At 47.3% G+C, this 18,224-nt stretch overlaps 1 protein-coding gene across 3 annotated transcripts in view; it reads left to right on the top strand.

Annotated features, from left to right (window-relative positions):
* LOC116950476 (rho guanine nucleotide exchange factor 19-like) overlaps window positions 1–17,887 on the top strand; it is a 39,786-nt gene extending 21,899 nt beyond the window's left edge. For 2 of the 3 annotated variants that reach the window (XM_032968263.2, XM_032968262.2), the window contains exons 2-15: window positions 252–1,026; window positions 2,057–2,168; window positions 2,976–3,046; window positions 4,455–4,792; window positions 5,407–5,567; window positions 5,998–6,150; window positions 10,837–10,966; window positions 11,744–11,818; window positions 13,061–13,153; window positions 13,350–13,513; window positions 14,794–14,955; window positions 15,178–15,257; window positions 15,892–15,996; window positions 16,144–17,887. In XM_032968263.2, coding sequence (XP_032824154.2) covers window positions 534–1,026; window positions 2,057–2,168; window positions 2,976–3,046; window positions 4,455–4,792; window positions 5,407–5,567; window positions 5,998–6,150; window positions 10,837–10,966; window positions 11,744–11,818; window positions 13,061–13,153; window positions 13,350–13,513; window positions 14,794–14,955; window positions 15,178–15,257; window positions 15,892–15,996; window positions 16,144–16,304 — 2,298 coding nt within the window. In that variant the 5' untranslated portion in view covers window positions 252–533 and the 3' untranslated portion in view covers window positions 16,305–17,887. The remainder of the gene's footprint in view (window positions 1–251; window positions 1,027–2,056; window positions 2,169–2,975; window positions 3,047–4,454; window positions 4,793–5,406; window positions 5,568–5,997; window positions 6,151–10,836; window positions 10,967–11,743; window positions 11,819–13,060; window positions 13,154–13,349; window positions 13,514–14,793; window positions 14,956–15,177; window positions 15,258–15,891; window positions 15,997–16,143) is intronic. The other variant, XM_032968265.2, reaches the window with a different exon arrangement.
* Window positions 17,888–18,224: the final 337 nt, after the last annotated feature.

Below are 18,224 nucleotides of genomic sequence, written 5' to 3'. Positions count from 1 at the left end.
GAACTAAGAATATGAATTACTGCAGTCACGAAAGCTTGAAATCAAAATTTAAGCCTGAATTTCACAAAGAGAAAATTAATTTGAATGAACTCTCACCTGGTTAAATGAAGAAATGTTTAACACTGTAAATTGCTACTCTAAAAGTAATAAAGTACTGCTGACTGGGGTAAACATGTCAGAACTCAGTCTGAAATGTAAATATGTACAACTTATACTGATGATGGTGCTTTAATCGTTTGCTCTTTCTTTAGGTCCAGTGAATCTTGCACGAGAGCAAGCGTCGGATACCAATATTGATTCGGGAAATGACAAAAATGACAAAGGCGCATCAGACATCTTCATCGATGTAGCAAAATGGAATTGGCAACACCTTGTTGAAGTGAAACTCCACCGCTGAATTAGAATTTGAGGAGGTGAAGGGCCGGAGAGTGGTGACCGTGCAGCGTGGAGATGGAGCGAAACGACTCTGCGTAGCCCTCGCTTGTCCCCCACCCCTCCCCAGCAAACCATCGGCAACACACAAAGTCGAGCAAATGGAGGTTGACACCGTGCAGCAATCGATGGAGCGTGCAAGGCGCCCTCGGCAACACCCTTCCAAGTACCACCAGCCCAACAACGTGTCCGAGGAGGACGACGACGACCTGAAGCTGTGCCTGGCGTCGGAATACTACGGCGAGGAGTATGGCCGCTCACCGGACGGCGAACTCTTGACCCTCAATGGGGACCCGGTGGAGAGCGATATCGAAACTGTGCACATGTCAGACGTCGACGGCTTCAATTTGTCCGGAATGAAGGATGCTCTGGATGTGCCCGATGGCTCGTCCACGTCTCCCTGCATGTCGGGGCCTTTGGATATGTACGAGAGAGTCCGGACTCGCAGGAGGGGTGAGAGAGCTATGACAATAATAATGGCACATCCGGAGGCCTGTGAGGATGTGGATTTGGGCAAATCGGAGGCAGATCTGAAGGGTGGCCCCAGGCGCAAGTTAGCTATGCGCCGCAGGCACACTGTGCCCAGCAAGGAAGGTGGGCATGCAGTTTATTCTCTGCCAATTGCTTTGTTGTCTTCAGCTGCATATTAGGTGCGTCACCCGTCCCATGCAGCATTTGTGTTTTTAAATTTTTCCCGACATCACGTCATGAAATGAAGGATCCATTTGGATATCTTGCAGAGCAGTGCAAGCCTTCATGTTAGAGAATTTCCCGTCGAAGTGGATATCACAGAGCTACCACTGAGATCCATTTAAGTGACGTTCGGTCCACATAGTAGAGGGCAGCACTTTCCCCCGCGCACACACATTGCATGTGAGAATAATGTTTGTCGCATGACGGTCAGACCATTATTTAAACATTCTGAACCAAATGAAGTGCAGCAACACAGTTATTGTGATTTGTTTTTTTTAGTGCAGTCGTTGGTGGCCAGGATAAGACCACCAACTCGCTTATTTGTGAAATCCAGTTTCATCGCAGTCCTGGATTTGAACCCAGGTCGTCAGTGGTGTCGGCTCAGTGCTCCGATCTCTGAGCAACAGGGCCATCTCTCTGTGCTGGGCAGCCTTGTCAGTCAGCCCCCGCCTGCCACGAGATCAGTTTGAGAAGAGGTCGATAGGTTTTTTTCTGCTATGAAGACACGGACGAATTTCTCTATGGAATCACAAAAATGTGCCCTCTGCTGTAAAGCCAGTCTTAAAAGCGTTTACGTTATTCGGAAGAGTGGACACTTTTTCCTGATGTCATATCTCAAATATGAAAAACAACGGTGCAGTAATTTACATTCCTTTATTAAATTTCCCATGCCGTTAAGTCTTGGCGTTTCTAAAAAAAAATCATACTCCACCACTCCGGTCAGTGCAGGGTGGTGAAGGGTAGCGGCCCAAGACTGTTTCGGACATTACAGACACATACAACGTTCACACAAACAAACTAATACGTTCTCACGGGCGCAACTTAATGTGTATTGTGAGTTTAAAGATCGGTATTGATGGCCGCACTGTGATACCTATACTAATGGCCGTGTTTCCCTGTGCATCTGCATTGCCTGCTGTTTGATTTGTAGTGTCCGATGAAAAGGTGTCATTGTCAGACCCTTCAGAAATCTCGAGCACGGAAGCCACCGACCCTCTCCTGAAACAGCTCCCCAAGGCATCAAGCAACACGGACAGCACCGAGTACGTTCGCTTGGCCGCATAACCCGAGCATGCTGCTGGAGATGATTACAAACCAATGGCGGAATGCAAGGCCGCCCAAAAAGAGTGGCTAAAATAGGCAATATGCCCCGGGCCTCCACAACGGGGCTGTTTTAGTTATTGCAGTGGTGAGATGTTAACTACCTCGCCTGGCATACATGAGAGTCGTGGGTCCAATCCGACCCTGATTCCTGTATATTTGGAGTTTGCATGTTCATTCTCCCCATAGTAAGCATGGATTTGTCTCAGGCTCCTCTGGTTTGTTCCCCCTCCACATTTAGAGTCAACATGCATTTTTGAGTATTTGGCTGCTATAAATTTCCACGTGGTGATGATGATAAGCCACTTCGTTGTTGAGCTGTCATTTGTGATAGCCAGATCGCTTTTGAAATAAGAGCTACATATAGATCAGTGGGCTTTACCTGGTAAAATAAAAACTTTTAAAATATATAGTTTTAGAATAAGGGGGGGTGGGGGTCCCACGTGGCATTCTTTCCCTGAGCCTCCAGCTCTGGGGCCTGCAGGAAAACTTTGGGTGGCCCTGGCAGAATGGTCGTTTTGATGTCTCTTCATTTGCCACTCAAGTTAGCTCACACAGAGCCCGACGTTTAATTTTCACTTTGGATTTAACCAACAGTGTCCTCTTCTTCAAGCCTGTTATTAAAGAGCTTGTGATGTCATTCCTAAGAAGTTGGGCGATTTTTGTCATAGCCAATAATATATTGACGTTACATATTTTTAATTCGCATACTCATACAGCCTTGTGCTTATTGTACGCTTTCTTTTCAGACATTCAGAAGACGTGCACAGCTTCATACAACGTGACCGAAGGGTGTCCATGTACAGCCAGGTGGCGCATCGTAAGTGTTTTACCGAGGCAACATCTGTCCAGCAGAACCCCTCTTAACGAGCACCCCTGTTAACGACTAATCGCTTCACGATGGGCCTCCATAGAGCCCAATGTGTAGTGTATAGTGTAGTGTATAGTAGTGTAGTGTGTAGTGTATAGTGTAGTGCCTCCATAAAACCCAGTGTGTAGTGTATAGTGTAGTGTGTAGTGTATAATGTAGTGTAGTGTATAATGTGGTGTATAGTAGTGTAGTGTGTAATGTAGTGTATAGTAGAACCCCTCTTAACGAGCACCCCTGTTAACGATGAATCTCTTAACGACGGGGCTCCAGAGAACCCAATGTGTAGTGTATAGTAATGTAGTGTGTAGTGTAGTGTATAGTGTAGTGTATAGTGTAGTGTATAGTCGTGTAGTGTAGTGTGTAGTAGTGTATAGTGTGTCGTGTATAGTGTAGTGTATAGTGTAGTGTATAGTGTAGTGTATAGTGTAGTGTATAGTGTAATATATAGTAGTGTAGTGTATAGTGTAGTGCCTCCATAGAACCCAGTGTATAGTGTAGTGTATAGTAGTGTAGTGTATAGTAATGTAGTGTATAGTGTAGTGCCTCCATATAACTCAATGTGTAGTAGTGTAGTGTGTAGTGTAGTGTGTAGTAGTGTAGGGTATAGTAGTGTAGTGTGTAGAAGTGTAGTGTATAGTGTAGGGTATAGTAGTGTAGTGTATAGTGTAGTATGTAGTGTAGTGTATAGTAGTGTAGTATGTAGTGTAGTGTGTATATAGTGTAGTATGTAGTGTAGTGTATAATAGTGTAGTGGATAGTAATGTAGTGTATAGTAGTGTAGTGGATAGTAATGTAGTGTATAGTAGTGTATAGTAGTGTAGTGTATAGTAGTGTAGTAGTGTAGTGTATAGTAGTGTAGGGTATAGTAGTGTAGTGTATAGTGTAGGGTATAGTAGTGTAGTGTATAGTGTAGGGTATAGTAGTGTAGTAGTGTAGTGTATAGTAGTGTAGTGTGTAGTATAGTGTATAATAGTGTAGTGTATAGTGTATGGTATAGTAGTGTAGTGCCTCCAGAGAACCCAATGTGTTCACTTCCCGACCATTCCCCTGTTAACGACGGGCTATTGTATGTACAGTAAATATGAATGAATGCATTTATAAACTCTTTTATTTTAATATTACGTGTTAATAATGTTGTTAGTATCTCTATATGTTGATATCCATTGTTTAAATATTATAAAGTACGCTTTTGGGGGTTTAAAGCTTAACTTTCGATGCTATCGGAACGAATTAATCCATGAACATGTATATCCTATACTTGCTTAATGACCAGTTTCGTGGAACTAATTACCGTTTCGGACACATCCGAGGCGATGTAATGCGGTCGACTGCTCGCTCGTCACGTCTGTACTTGCAGCGGTGAAACTCTACCAGGAGTACAACATGATAGCTCAGAGGAGGGACTGCATGAAGCAAATCCGAATCTCCGTGGCCGTGGAGGGGGAGACACCGAGCAGTGGACAAGGAGACATCAGCGGCGGCGGCGGCGGCGAAGAGGAAAGTAGCGGCAAGGTTGCCGTCAGCTGGACGCCCGATCGATCGCACACGGAGGCTCCCTCGGGTCATTCGGAAGAGCCGTCGCCCGACCTCGCACGCACCTACAGCTCGTTCTTCTCGCTGTGGCAGGAGTTGCCGGAAGTCCAGAGCAGCGGGGTGCTCGCAACCATCTCGCAGGCGGAGTGCAGCAGGCAGGAGGTCCGTGTTGTGGGTGGGTTTGGGTGTTGTCTCGCGAGCCGGGTTGAATGCATTCGGATGTCTCGCAACAGCTGTGTTAGAGAAAGGCAATGCGGAAGGAGGTATCTCTCAACTACTCCTCAGATCCTTTCTTCAAGTGGCTACTGGACCTCACAGTTGGAGGCAGTGCTTCCCCCAATGGTTGCTGCAGTAAGCAGTGCTCGTCGGATGACGGTCAAACCAATAGTTTTGACTCTCGGAGCTGGAAATTAGCAAAATTACATGCAGCGTAAACTTTTTTTACGCGATAGGGCTGAGATCATCAACTCGCTACGCTAAAGAACACAGTTCATCACAGATGATAGAAACCTGCGTTCAAGCCCAGTATCTCGGTGATATTCCCAGGTTTTGCATGGTTTCCGTGCGTGATGGTGCTTTCTCTGTGCTGTTTAAGTGCGAGTGTAATTCTTTGCCGCATAATTGCCATTTTTAGGTTTGTTTGTTTTTATCTGTAATTGTGGAATGCTTTGACGTTGTCTGCCCGCTGAGTCACTCTTGAAAAGCAGCTTCTTAGCTCAATGGGCTTTTTACTCGGTGGGAAATACACTTCAGATTCCGATTCCGTGTGCGTTCAGGCAATGTATGAACTCGTGACGTCGGAGGCATCGTACCTGCGGAGCCTGGAGGTTGCCCTGCACCACTTTCAGGACTCGTGCGAGCTGCAGAAAGTCACGAGTCAGGCAGACAAGCACGCACTCTTCTCCAACCTGGCGGACGTGACCACGGCCAGCGTGAGGTGAGTGGCAGCCTCGCGTCAGCACCTATCCCTCCCCCTAGCATCGTCAGTGCGGCTAATGCCAGAAGGGTGAGCAGCAACCCCTCCATTTGCACCCATCCCTCGCCTTGCATCGTAAGCAGGGCCAATAAGAAGCCACTGGAGCTATGCACATTTAAATGGTCAAGATTGAAAACTCATTTATTTTGAACTGCTTTTTTTGTTTAGTTTGTTGTCCTTTTCCCGCACCTTCAATTAGCATGGTTGGCTACGTACGGCGCGAAAGAAGTTCTACAGACATACGTACATACCTTGAAGGCAAACCGAGCTGGCACGCGAGCTCGGTTTGAGCTCACGAAACACGTGCTCGCTCTCACCCCAAAGCACTTCTGTGAGGATCAGTGCAGACCAGGTGGTGATCTCTATGCGACCTTTGCATGCATCACTCCAGGTTTCTGCAGGATCTGGAAACGCGAGTGGCAGAAAACATACTCGTGCCGGACATCTGCGACATTGTGAGCGAGCACACGAAGAAAAACTTCCACGTTTACATCCCCTACGTGACGAACCAGAGCTACCAGGAACAGACACTGCAGAAGCTACGGTGAGCCCATGCTGATTTCTCTTGTTCCTTAGTCCATTGGCGCGAAAATGTGTTATTGGTACCGTGGGTGTTGGCAATCGCTATCGGTGATTTTCTTGAAGAATTATATTTCTAGATTACAGATTTCTATGATAGCAACATCTCAGTGGTAGCTTTATATATATATAAACAAGGATACCGGAGTTTAGAAGAGAGAGATTTTATCTATATATAAAACTAATGCGATGTGTAGCATCTATAGAATTAGAATATGCAAGTAAATCTCAAGTATATCTCTAAATCACACAGTATATATGCTAAGCCCTCTGCTGATGGTGGATTCCAGTAGCATTTGCCACCCCGGGTGGCACCGACCAAACCCGCTTGGCTCACGGCCTATTCGCCCCGTGACAAAATCACCGGAAATGCGCCCAATCCCACCAAAATCTCACAAGCTAAGCAGGCGTTGAGCCTGGGCAGCGCTTGGATGGGTGACTGCCACGCACGCCAGGATTTCATGGGGCTGTGCTACGTGGTGGGCAGCAGAGGGGCAGTGCGGCAAAATCAATGATCGCCTTGTGCCTCTATGCTGCCACGTTTGTGCTGTCCACCTTCGTGAGCCCGCACTGACGAGCCTGTTCAAGTTTGGTTAAACTACCCCAACGAAGCAGAATGGTGTGGGGAGAGCCTTCATCCAGCGGGTGGGTTGACAAAAGGGCTGCACGTGAACGCACGTCCACTTCGCAGTTCATTTTCTAGCAGGATGCTGGATTTCTCTACTTGATCGATGTGTCGGCACTGCGGAGGGTGGAGTATGCTATGGCCTTGCACTGCGCTCGAAATTCCGGGTGGGAACGATGTATCGATTAATTTCCTGTCCTATAGCTCATTTATTAATCGAATCGGCAAACTGCTTGTGGGGGGGGGGGGGGGGGGGCGTGGGTGAATTGTCCCACACCTATTGTTTGCATACATCGGAATGATAATTATAGGCAGGATAGGTGAGACTGATGAACCACAAAGTTCACTGCTGTGAACGAGAATACTGTTGTATGTATGTTTAACTTATTTTGCACCTTCCGTAGCCATCAGTGATAAACGGAGGTGGGGGGGGAAGGACATCAACTAAACACACAAACAAACCTAATGCACATTGGTTAAGGATATAACTTTAAGTTATTTCATCGCTATTACGAGGCTTTCCGAAAAGGGCTTTACTCACGCCCGTCCGGTGTTGCTGTTGTAAAGTTACCGTGACCTCGGTGTCAATTCTTAAGAAGTATGACGTTGTTAATCAAGTGCCAAGCTGCATCTTATTGTGTTTCTGTGCCACGCCGTGTCCGGAACTAAAACCTGCGGAGCTGGTTTGGCAATGCTGAGTGCATTGCGAAAACAAGCGGCTGGGGGAACTAGTGCTTGCTTGAGTAGCGTATTTCTCAACCACCAATGGATATTTTCTCAAGGGTCTAATGGCCATCCATGCAAGGGCGCTGAGCCATTCGCGTATTCCCGGCTCCCCTGTCGGCATCTGTCAGTGGCATTTAGCCTAATTGGCCAATTGCGCACAGCAAATGTGCGGTTACTCGAGGTTAGCCATCGTTGATCTCCTCTTCTCATGTGGTACCCAGCTTCTGAACATAGTTGGGTCATTGATCGCAGGCAGTTCCTGCTAGCTGCATTCCCCACACGCCTCTCTTTCTCAATGGCACCCAATCCATGTGATTATTTTGAGTATTTGGCTGCCATAAATTTCCACGTGATAAGCCACTTCATTGCGCTATCATTCGAAGGCAGGTTGCTTGTGAAAACGAATAGGTCAGTGGGCTTTACCTGGTAAAATTAACATCTCCATATATATAAAAGGCAAAGTTGTGAATGTGTGTCTGTTCAAAATGTTTAGCGTACTTCCCGACATGCAACAAACTTGAAATTTGCCATGTGGGTACTTTCCAGACTGTACACCATGCAAAAATTATAAAAATACACTATTGTTTGTTTGTTTTTGGGGGGGGGGAGCTCAATAATGCATATATTTTTGCACGGCAAGTGAGCTGTGACGTCGCATTTGTCACGTGACCCACACATGTGGAAGCGTAACGCATTGTAGTGTAGCGGTTAGCGCGCTGCGCTACGAACCCGGCGACCCGAGTTCGATTCCCGCTCACGGCCACCACCGGTGACGATTATTTCAACCGATCCTGGGCCTCCCCTAGGTCGACTCAGCATCAAAACGAGTAACTGCTGTGGTGTGTGAACATCGCCACTGGGGAGATAAAGGCGGCCGGGCGTGGTGGATCCAAGTCCCGGGCGGAGCCGGGTAGTACAGCTAGTAGATATATATTTCTGAGTGATTTGTTTACCTTTAATATACTTTGTAATTCTGTAGTGTTTTCGTATTGTTTGTTGTAACTCTCTGACCCACCACTACTGGACATCTGTTGGAAAGAGCTTCATAGCTCATCAAATTCCTCCAGTATAATTAAAGATTCTGATGTGTAATTTAGAGACACTCTAGGCAGCCAGTCATGATACATATGTAGCCACATTGATTTGGGTAGCCACATGTGATTATACCAAATTCGATAAACTGATTGTAACAGCCTTGTCTCAACGGCTATACACAACAATCCACGACCTCAACAAAGCGTGGGTTTTCACTTAATTTGCCATTCACCATCTGTCAGGGGCTAACATTGTCATTGTATGACTGATATAAATGCCACTGATGTCGAAAGGTTGGAAAACACAAACCTGCCAAATTTGTAGTTGAGACTACTGTATTCTTCTAACTTGAAAACTTAGAAAAAGCCAAAATACAATGTCCATATTTGGACTCCCAAAAACTATGGTCCACAGGGTTGCTTGGTTTAACCCAACGAGCAGTGTAAGCCTCAAGTCCTACATTGCTTCGAGTGTCATCCTGACATTGAGAAACGTATAATCCCCATCATCGGTTAAGCGAGCAACATGCCTCCCACGAGGTGTGACACTGAATTGTTGGAATGATCGCGGAAGTAGATTAAGTTAAGCGAGTGGTTTTTTTTCTGTAAAGGGTGCATTTCAAAATATGAGTACAGTAAGAATATTTTTTCATAAGCGATCTAAATCTATAATGTGTTCACCACCAACTCACTGAAGAGAAGTTCGCCACGCCTCTGCATGGCCCTTTACGTTCTATTGGTTACGCGTTATAAATTTAATAACGATTTAATGGAATGTGGAACAACGCGTATACATGGCGTGTCACGCGCGTGAATATGGCGGCCTGAGAGATTGCCCCTGGCTGCTGTTATGCGTCTCGGGCGTGCAAATTATTTAAAGTGCAAAACAATGCCTGTTACTTGGCTTTAACATAAAAAAAATCAGCTGAACTGTAACTTGTAATCCGACACGCGTAGTAACGTGGAGCACACCTCCATGACCATGGGATCGGCAACCACAATAACAAGGAGAGACATTTTTTGTTAGAATTCGGTACAAAGCACACTATTTCAAGAGCCGCGATGCGAGACGGTGGTCCTTAATAAATAACATCACGAAGCAGTCCTTAAAGAACCACCGCATGCGGCGGCTTCTGCCGACTCCTGTCCATGACCAACACAATGCGGGGGGGGGGGGGGTGCTTTTACGCGGCAGTGGAATAACAATGGGCTGTGCACATCAAGGCCGTAATTATAATATATTATATGATTGTGGTTATGGTTGTACTTTATTAATCCCTAATCTCTGTCATTAGATACAATGAAACAAGAAATGGTAAAAAAAAAGTAAAAACAGAGCAATGTAAATACAATACACTATTAGACATTTTTCTTAGCTCTTTCGGTAAAGTCACGTTGAAGGGAAACAATAAAATAATAAAATATATATTGTTTCCCTTCAACGTGACTTTACCGAAAGAGCTAAGAATATGAATTACTGCAGTCACAAAAGCTTTAAATCAAAACTATTAGACATTATTGTAAAAAATAATTAAAAAGTCCATCCCATGTGTTAGTGAATTTTTTTTATATTTTAGGCAGGAAATGAGTTTTCATATTTGGATATTTTTCTGGGTTGGGACCCCCAGACACCCTGGAAGACTTGGTCCCCCCCAATGTTGACTCCATGGCTACGGCCTTGGTGCACATCAACAATCTACGTGGCTGGTCATGTGAAGCTGATGCAGTTTTCGCATAACAGGTGCTTAGAGTAGGCTTTGCAAGAACAAACTCGTGGGCGTGCCGATGAAAGTTTGTACCTGCGATGCGTTCATCGGACTGCCGAGGTATGCCAGTGCAGTGCACCACTAAGTAGCTTTGAGGCTTGGTGAGGCCTGCCTAGAAAATCAACGGGCATGTTAATGCTGTATATAGTTTTTTTTTAATAGTTTTTAGTATGTCCAGGCATATAGGTAAATCGTGCACAGTCTGGATCTTTTTTGGGATATCAAGCACATTGAAAGCAAAGCAGCTGACGTCATTGCCCACAGTTTGACTATAGAACACACTGTCTGGCTTTAATGTCCAATGCTAGACAACATATCGTCCCGGCTGCAGCGTCCATTGCTTGGCGATATAGTACACTGCCTGACTTGAACGCCCATTGACTAATAAGCCACGCATTGTCTGGTGTTAATGCCCCTGCTTGGCTATACAACAGCGACAGTGACGTCCGTCACCTTGTTTGGGTGTTGTGCGTGGTCGCGCGCGCGGTGTCGTTCTCCAGGCGGACGAACGCCAAGTTCTCCCCATTGCTGGAGCATCTGCAGGAGGACCCCATCTGCAACCGCCTCTCGCTCCAGTCATTCCTCATCCTGCCCTTTCAGCGCATCGTGCGAATCAAGATACTTCTCGAGGTCAGTCGCCACCACGATCCACCAAGCTCGTGCGCTCCTGGCCCTCTGAGAGAATTGAGCGTGGCCGGGTACAGATCGGAGCTTTGATTTGATGCTTGGGCTCCCCCCACTTGACCCCCCTCCCCCCTTCCTGAGATGAGACTGGTAGCGAATGTTGTAATCACATCCCAGACGCAGAAACCTGCATAACAATATGCACATCTGCATTTGAACTCTGGGCCTCAGTGGGTACTGGCTCCGTGCTTTGACCCCTCGGATGTCCAGCCACCCCTTGTCCTAGACGTTTTGACTGGCGTATGACTAAATCACCTGAATGCGCCCTATCTCGTAGGCTCTTGGAAGCTAAGCAGGGTTGAGCCTCCAAGAGCATGCTTGGATACCCAGGTCACGCTTGCAAATAAGACTATCGCAGTCTCCTGGCTAAACAATATTAACTTCATCGGTGACCACCATGCATAAACACGGGTCTTATAAGCTGCTTTGGGGCTACACTGTGGGGTGGCAGAGGCTAGTGCAGCGAGATTCATCATTATGCGGTACTCAGCTCCCACCGTCTATGCTGCCCGCCTTCACCAACCCGCACCGACCAGCGTGGCGAAGTATGGTAAAATATAGCCCCACAATTCTGACCGCGTGAGAGAGGGCTTCATCTAGCATTGGACTGGAAAAGGGCCATCTATATGTGCACATGACACATGATCATACAAGCGCAGTGAACGGTGTTGCCTGTACGGAGTTTGCATGTGACTGGTCCTGTCTTTTTTTCCTGTGCGCTAGAATATCCTCAAGAAAACGGAACCACATTCCCGATATGAAGAAACTGCTTCCGTGGCACTGAAAGCATTGGCAAGGGTAACTATCCCATATGTTTAAATTCCTGCCTTTGCAGGGATAAAGGGGAAACATCAAAGTGGTGGAAATTCCACATCTATGGCAGGGGAACTATTATACAAAAGACAACCACTCGGTAAAGTCACGTAGGTACCAACGTGACTTTACCGAAAGAACCAAAGAGTATGGATTCCTGCAGTCACGAAAGCTTCAAATCAAGACAACCGCTGTTGATTTACAGAACAAGTTGGTACTCGTTTTTACAACCTTGGAGGGGGATGATGGGCCAAGTCGATCCGCAACCGGGATTTGAACTTGTAACCTTCCCACTGTGAGCCGGGAACTCAATTGCTCGACTGAGAATGAGAATCAGAATATTTATTCTGGAGGAATCCGATGAGCTATAAAGCTCTTTTTCACAGATGTCCAGTAGGGGTGGGTCACAAGGTTGCAACAATGAACAATACAAAAACACGATAGGAGTCCACAGCATAGGAAAGGTAAACAAATCGCTTAAAAAATTATACAAATAAAACTAAACGATGATACTGCAACACTATGACGAGGGGTCCCGCCATTAGTCCTGTGTCATCGATTTAAATCCAGCATGGAATCGGACACGGTGTTCAGTTTTGGTAATCCACCCTTTTATTTCCGCCACGCAGCAGCGTAAAGCGGGTCCACCACAGTCGATCAGCCGGTCACACGTGGCGGGGCAAAGTGACGATACATCCCACCTCTTTCAAATTGTCTGGCCTGAGTGGGAAAAATAGGCTAAAATACCCTCTTTAGAAAGCCTCGGGAGAGAGAGATCTCTGTTTAGTGGAGGCCCATCGAACAGAAGTGGCGTGCGCAAGAAATTGCAGCACTGTACCTCTGCCTTTGAACCACTTGTGGGTAGCACCGATAATATTCTTTACAGCCAGCATCATACACATCACCTCCGATTGGCACGGTTGGCTACGTATGGTGCGAAAGAACGCCAACATAAATACGTACATCACCCGAGCGGTTTGGAACACACTGGCGAAACGTCGTACTCAGATTGTGAATGTTGTGGCTTGGCTCTCCAACACACCGGTGTGCTGTGCTAGTGACGAATTGGCCACGTTCTGTTTATGTGACAACCCTCGCAAGTTGGCTGTGTCGGCTTTAAATGACACATTTGTATATTTACGCGATCTAACCCCAAAAAAACCCTCTATTATTAGAACACACTGTTGTAACCACTTTAAGAGCTTGATGTTGATTTTCCGTCTGCAGTTGATACAAGAGTGCAATGAAAATGCTCGGAAAATGAAGAGGACGGAGGAGTTAATCCACCTGCACAATACCATCGAGTTTGACAAAATGAAGGTATTCCTTTGTCCACACGCTGCAGCAGTCCGCTGTCGCAATCTCTTTGTGCCAACTCTGCCTCCACGACGCGACTCTGTTGCTCGCTATGCCGCGGGAGGCCTTCATAGGCGCTCGCTCAACAGCACTTTCCCCTGACAGTCTGTTCAAGGCCACAATGGGAGATGTTCGCCTTTGTGTGTGTGTGTCGTCGCAGTCGCTGGCCCTCATTTCCCCCACGCGCTGGCTGGTGAAGCACGGGGAGCTTTTGGAGCTGGCCGTGTCGCGCACGGCGGGAAGCACGCTCATGAACAGGCTCATGACCAAGCGAATCTATCTGCACCTGTTCAACGACATCCTCATCCTGTCCCGGCGCAAGGAGTGAGTGAAGCGAGACGTCGCCGCAACCGGGCTGTGCGGCAGCGGTAGCTGAGGTAGCTGCCGCTGCGATGCAGACTGGTCGTGATTGTCCACCGGGGTGGTGCTGTGGCAGCTGAGGCTCACTCCCTCTCAACGGCAGTTTTCGGTTTGCTAAAGAAATACATTGTCAGGTCGCACACTCGTTGCATGCAATGTGCTTGCCGCAAATGAACCGTGATACACTTGCTGATACAGCAAGTGTATCACAGCAAGTGTATCAGCAAAGTGCGGTCATCCTTGCAGGTGGCTTTTGGCAAGCCATCGAACAAAGATTGTCGCTGCATTGCGCGCTTTCAGATACGCTTCAGCTGCACTTCTGCGGCCGCCTTGAACGCCGTTCCTTCCGATGTTAGGAAGGAACTGTGCACCTGTAAATCTAGATTGAAATTCATTTCTTGAGCGCTGCTTTTAGTGTTTAGTTTCTTGTCCTGCCCCCGCACGTCAGATTAGCACGGTTAATTACGTAAAGTGCAAAATGAGTTTAACATTGATACGTTATATAACAAGAAGTCAGGAGCCGGAGCGCACTAAGCCAGCACCGCTGACATCCTGGAAGAGAATCTGAGTTTCAGCCGCCCGTGATTGATGTTTGTGTAGCGAGTTGATAGTCTCAGCCTGGTCAACAATGACCATGCAAAAAAATCATCATATCAAATTCGTTTTTTTTTCCCACTTAATTTGTCAAAGCAGAAACAACATGACGTCACAAACATTACATTTGGCCACTTTCCCTGCAGTAATGACAGGAAGTGGCTGAGCAATGCTCTCACAATGACGAGCACACCATTGAGTGAGAGACTCCGATCTTGCAGATTCCAGCCACCTCAGCCCACAAACCTACAAGATGTGGTGCGGCACAATATTTAAACATCAGCGATGGGGAGACAAATTCGACCGAGCTTGGCGCCAAATCACACACCACCCTCCACCGTGCACCTCACCAGCCTTAATAGGTGCTCGCTGACAGCACTCTTGCCGCAGCAGCCGAATTAGATTCCCCGCTCGCGGCCAACACCATTTACGATTATCTGAACCAGTCCTGGGCCTCCCCGAGGTCGACTCAGCCTCAAAATGTATACCTGGTGCGATGTGGAAACATCGCCACTGGTGCGTGGTTCTGGCGACCCACCACCTCGTGCGCCTGTCTGGCCTTCGTAGGCGCTCGAGAACAGCACTTGCCCAAAACAGTCTGTTAAGGCTAAACGGGGGGGGGATCTTTGTCTTCGTGTGTCTGCGAGCAGCGGAGGGAAGTTCACCGTCTTCTGCCATGCAGACCGCACGAAGGTGGAGTTACAGTCCGTGGGTGCGGCCGAGAATAACGTGGCCACGGACAACTCCTTCTACCTCCTCCTGGACGACCACGACAGCCGGAAGTACCGCCTCCTCCTGCGCGCTGCCTCGCAGTACGTAACGCTCGCATCGGTGTGTTTTGGTGTCACCGGGCGGCGGTGGGGGGGGTAGCCTGTGCCCGGCGTAACTAAACCTCCGATTAGCACGGTTGGCCACGTACGCTTCGAAAGAATTTCAACGTGGGGAAGGGATTAATGGTTATGCCTTTGGATAATGCGAAGCAGCGTCAATCGCTGTTCACTGACATTGTGTCCACTGCCGTTCCAATGTCGAAGGAGCGAGAAGGAGCGCTGGGTCGAGGCCATCGCGCCACCGCAGCGCAAGGACGAGGCGGCCCTGGTCTACGAGGGGGAAGGTGAGGCCTGCACGATGTCAAGCGTAGAACAGCACAGCTGCCAGTAGGGGGAGCACTACTATTGTCTGGCACATTGATGTAGTCAGCATATTAAGATCTTATTTTTTTTCGTATGGCTCATGTAGATGCAGAACAACAACTAGAATTTCACATGCAGGTGGTCAAGCCAGATAACCGTGCCAGGAGAAGCATAGTGTATCGCTGAGCATATTCATAAATAACAAGACTGGTGGGCATGGGGAAAGGGAGACTTGTGGTTTAGAAGACATGGCTGAGAGACACGCCTCGACATCGTTCTCAATACAATCACACATCAAGTTCAAGATCTCGCTCACCGTCTTTAAGATGCTCCAAAGACCACGCCCCTCTCATCTCACTCTATTCCCCGACACACACTCTCCTCCTTCTCCCCGCTCATCGCTTCTCCTCTGCAATCAGTGAATACATCAAATATATTATTTTAGATGTCGAGGGCCACGCAAGAAGAAGCCATACCCTCAGAAATGTACACCCAATAATGTGTCATTGTCGTGAGTATCACGAGACCAATGAGAGACGGAGATGGCTTGGGGGGGGAGGTCTTCATCCAGCAGTGGCTAGATCATGACTGACGGTAATGATGGCGGTGTGACAGACTGCCCGCAGGTCTACTGTCTGAAAGCCTACGTCGCCCAGGAGCCCGACGAACTGAGCCTGGACAAGGGCGACATCCTCAGCATCACAAGGAAAACCTCCGATGGCAAGCTACTTTCACGGCACAGCGACACATTTTCAGTAGCCCGCTGTACGCACGAGTCGCGAAATCTTCCGCGGCACGTCGCGTGGGACGTTCCCCGCGTGGTTTGACCTTTTGCCCTGTCCCCCGGTCGTGGTGGGTGTCCCGCAGGTTGGATGGAAGGAGTCCGGCTCTCAGACGCGGAGAAGGGCGGCTGGTTCCCCACGGCAAACGTGGCAGAGATCACCAACGTACACGTCCGTACGCGCAACATCCGCGACCACCACCGCCTCCAGCTCGCCACGCAGAACCTGCAGCGCAAGCATTCGTGATGGCACGGAAACCTCCCAGTGCCAGCCAGTCGTCATCGTCATCGCCGTTATCGCGAGAATTCGGCCGTTCTCCACCCCATGAGCCGACACGGGCCACGGCATTGATACCATGCAGGAGAAATTAAGACATTTTAACGTGTGCAGGAAACGTCAGCGCCAAGTTGCGGTGGCAAAGTAGACTTAATACGTGACGTGAAACAAATGTCTTAAGAGTACTAACTAGGCGCTGGCTAGAGGAGTGGACGTGTTCCCTCTGTATTGTGGGAATTAGTAACCCGAGTCATGTTTTGGGGGACTGGCAGGTGGGAAGGGAGGACACGGGCACCATTTGCTTGGGGGCCGCCATAATAAAATGGTTAAAAACCAATGACTTCATATTGATAGCCTCCTATGGAGTACATCTCAAGGCACTCTGTGGTCGTCTAGCCAAGGAGGACCTCTAGTGGCAGCTGTCTCTGTACAGCACAGGGTGAATGCGGCATTGGAAAGCAAGTGGGCATTACTCTGCCAGTAGGAGGACTATGTTGCTACAATGAAGTAATTTGCATGGCATTTATCAAATTTGCCAAATTTCAACCATATGCCAGAACAATCGCCTGCACTTTTAAAATGAGTCCAGTACAGCAGTAGCACCTACATTCCCAGAACGCGGTGGAAGGCTGGGATGCAAGAATACTGAATGAAGGACCCACCATGTTGTCCAGGGCTTAACTTAAGCAAGGGCTGTCTGGGTTGATGACCCGCAAAATATTTCCACATCAGACACAAAAAGTATACCACTCGCTGTGGCTACTCGTCATGTGGAAACTGCTCCAGTCTGCTAGTTAATTGGAAGACATTCAGTTGCAATGGGGCCCTGGTGTTTCCCAAGACCAGGTTTAAAATCCATGGTGTACACGTGAGGCCAGACTTGTGTCCTGGTTTCAGTAGGACCGGCATTGACCCATAAAATGAGGACATACAAAGGGACTTGTGGCTTCATCTGAGCCAGTCAGAGATAATGGATGGATTTTGTGCGACTGCTCCTCTATATTTTAGTGGATCACACGTAGTGACCACAGGCAGGCAGAAGGACTGGTTTGAAAGTGTTTTACGTTTTGGTTAATTTGTGTTACATATAAAATGACTGTAAATATGATATCTTTGAGAAGTACGCTAAAGTAAGTGGATTACTTTATAAAATCCCTGCCAGGATGCATGTTCACATTGCTTGATAATTGCCAATTTTTCTACATCTGTCATGTGACAAACAATCTTAAAGGACAGTTCAGGGGAAAGTGCACCCTCTAGTGGTTATGGATTTTTAAAAAAATCCACTTGAATGTTTCATATGCCCTACAAGATGTCTCCAACACGAAGGGTTGCATTGCTCTGCTAAGTATTCTGAATGGATTATTCATCTCAGCATGATGCCAATAGCACAATTGTAAAACGTTGGATTAGATTTACCAGCATTTTTTAAAGGTATGGAATATTCTCTAAGGGACACACATTTTACGTTTAATTGAAGCACTTGAAAAACATAGCTGGACTTGTATCTGTTGGATCGGCTATTTTATTAAAAAAAAAGTTCCAATTCTGAATGTATGGATGTTATTTTTATATTTCTATTAACAGTTGTCCAATTGTGATTTTACAGAACAGTAATGTAATAATCTGCTAATTTATACAATGTGATGCAGGTGTTGGTCTAATCTAATACCTCTACAATTAGATCTGTCCAATTTGTAGACAGAATTAGTTTATGTTCCAAGTGGCCTTGTCTATTCATCTCTCCCACCATATATGCGGCACACTTAGCTCACATGTTTGGACGGCCTGGCAGCAGCCTCGGGCATTACTGTTAGGTACCCAGAAGCTCGTGGTGTGGAGGAGAGACCAGCACCGCTCATCAAATTACAGAAGAAAGTGTGAGCCCTG

The sequence above is a fragment of the Petromyzon marinus genome, chromosome 39 (assembly GCF_048934315.1).
Source record: "Petromyzon marinus isolate PM22_M1 ecotype Great Lakes invasive population chromosome 39, UKy_Petmar_22M1.pri1.0, whole genome shotgun sequence".
Taxonomy (NCBI): domain Eukaryota; kingdom Metazoa; phylum Chordata; class Hyperoartia; order Petromyzontiformes; family Petromyzontidae; genus Petromyzon; species Petromyzon marinus.
This window is presented reverse-complemented; position numbering and strand designations above follow the sequence as displayed.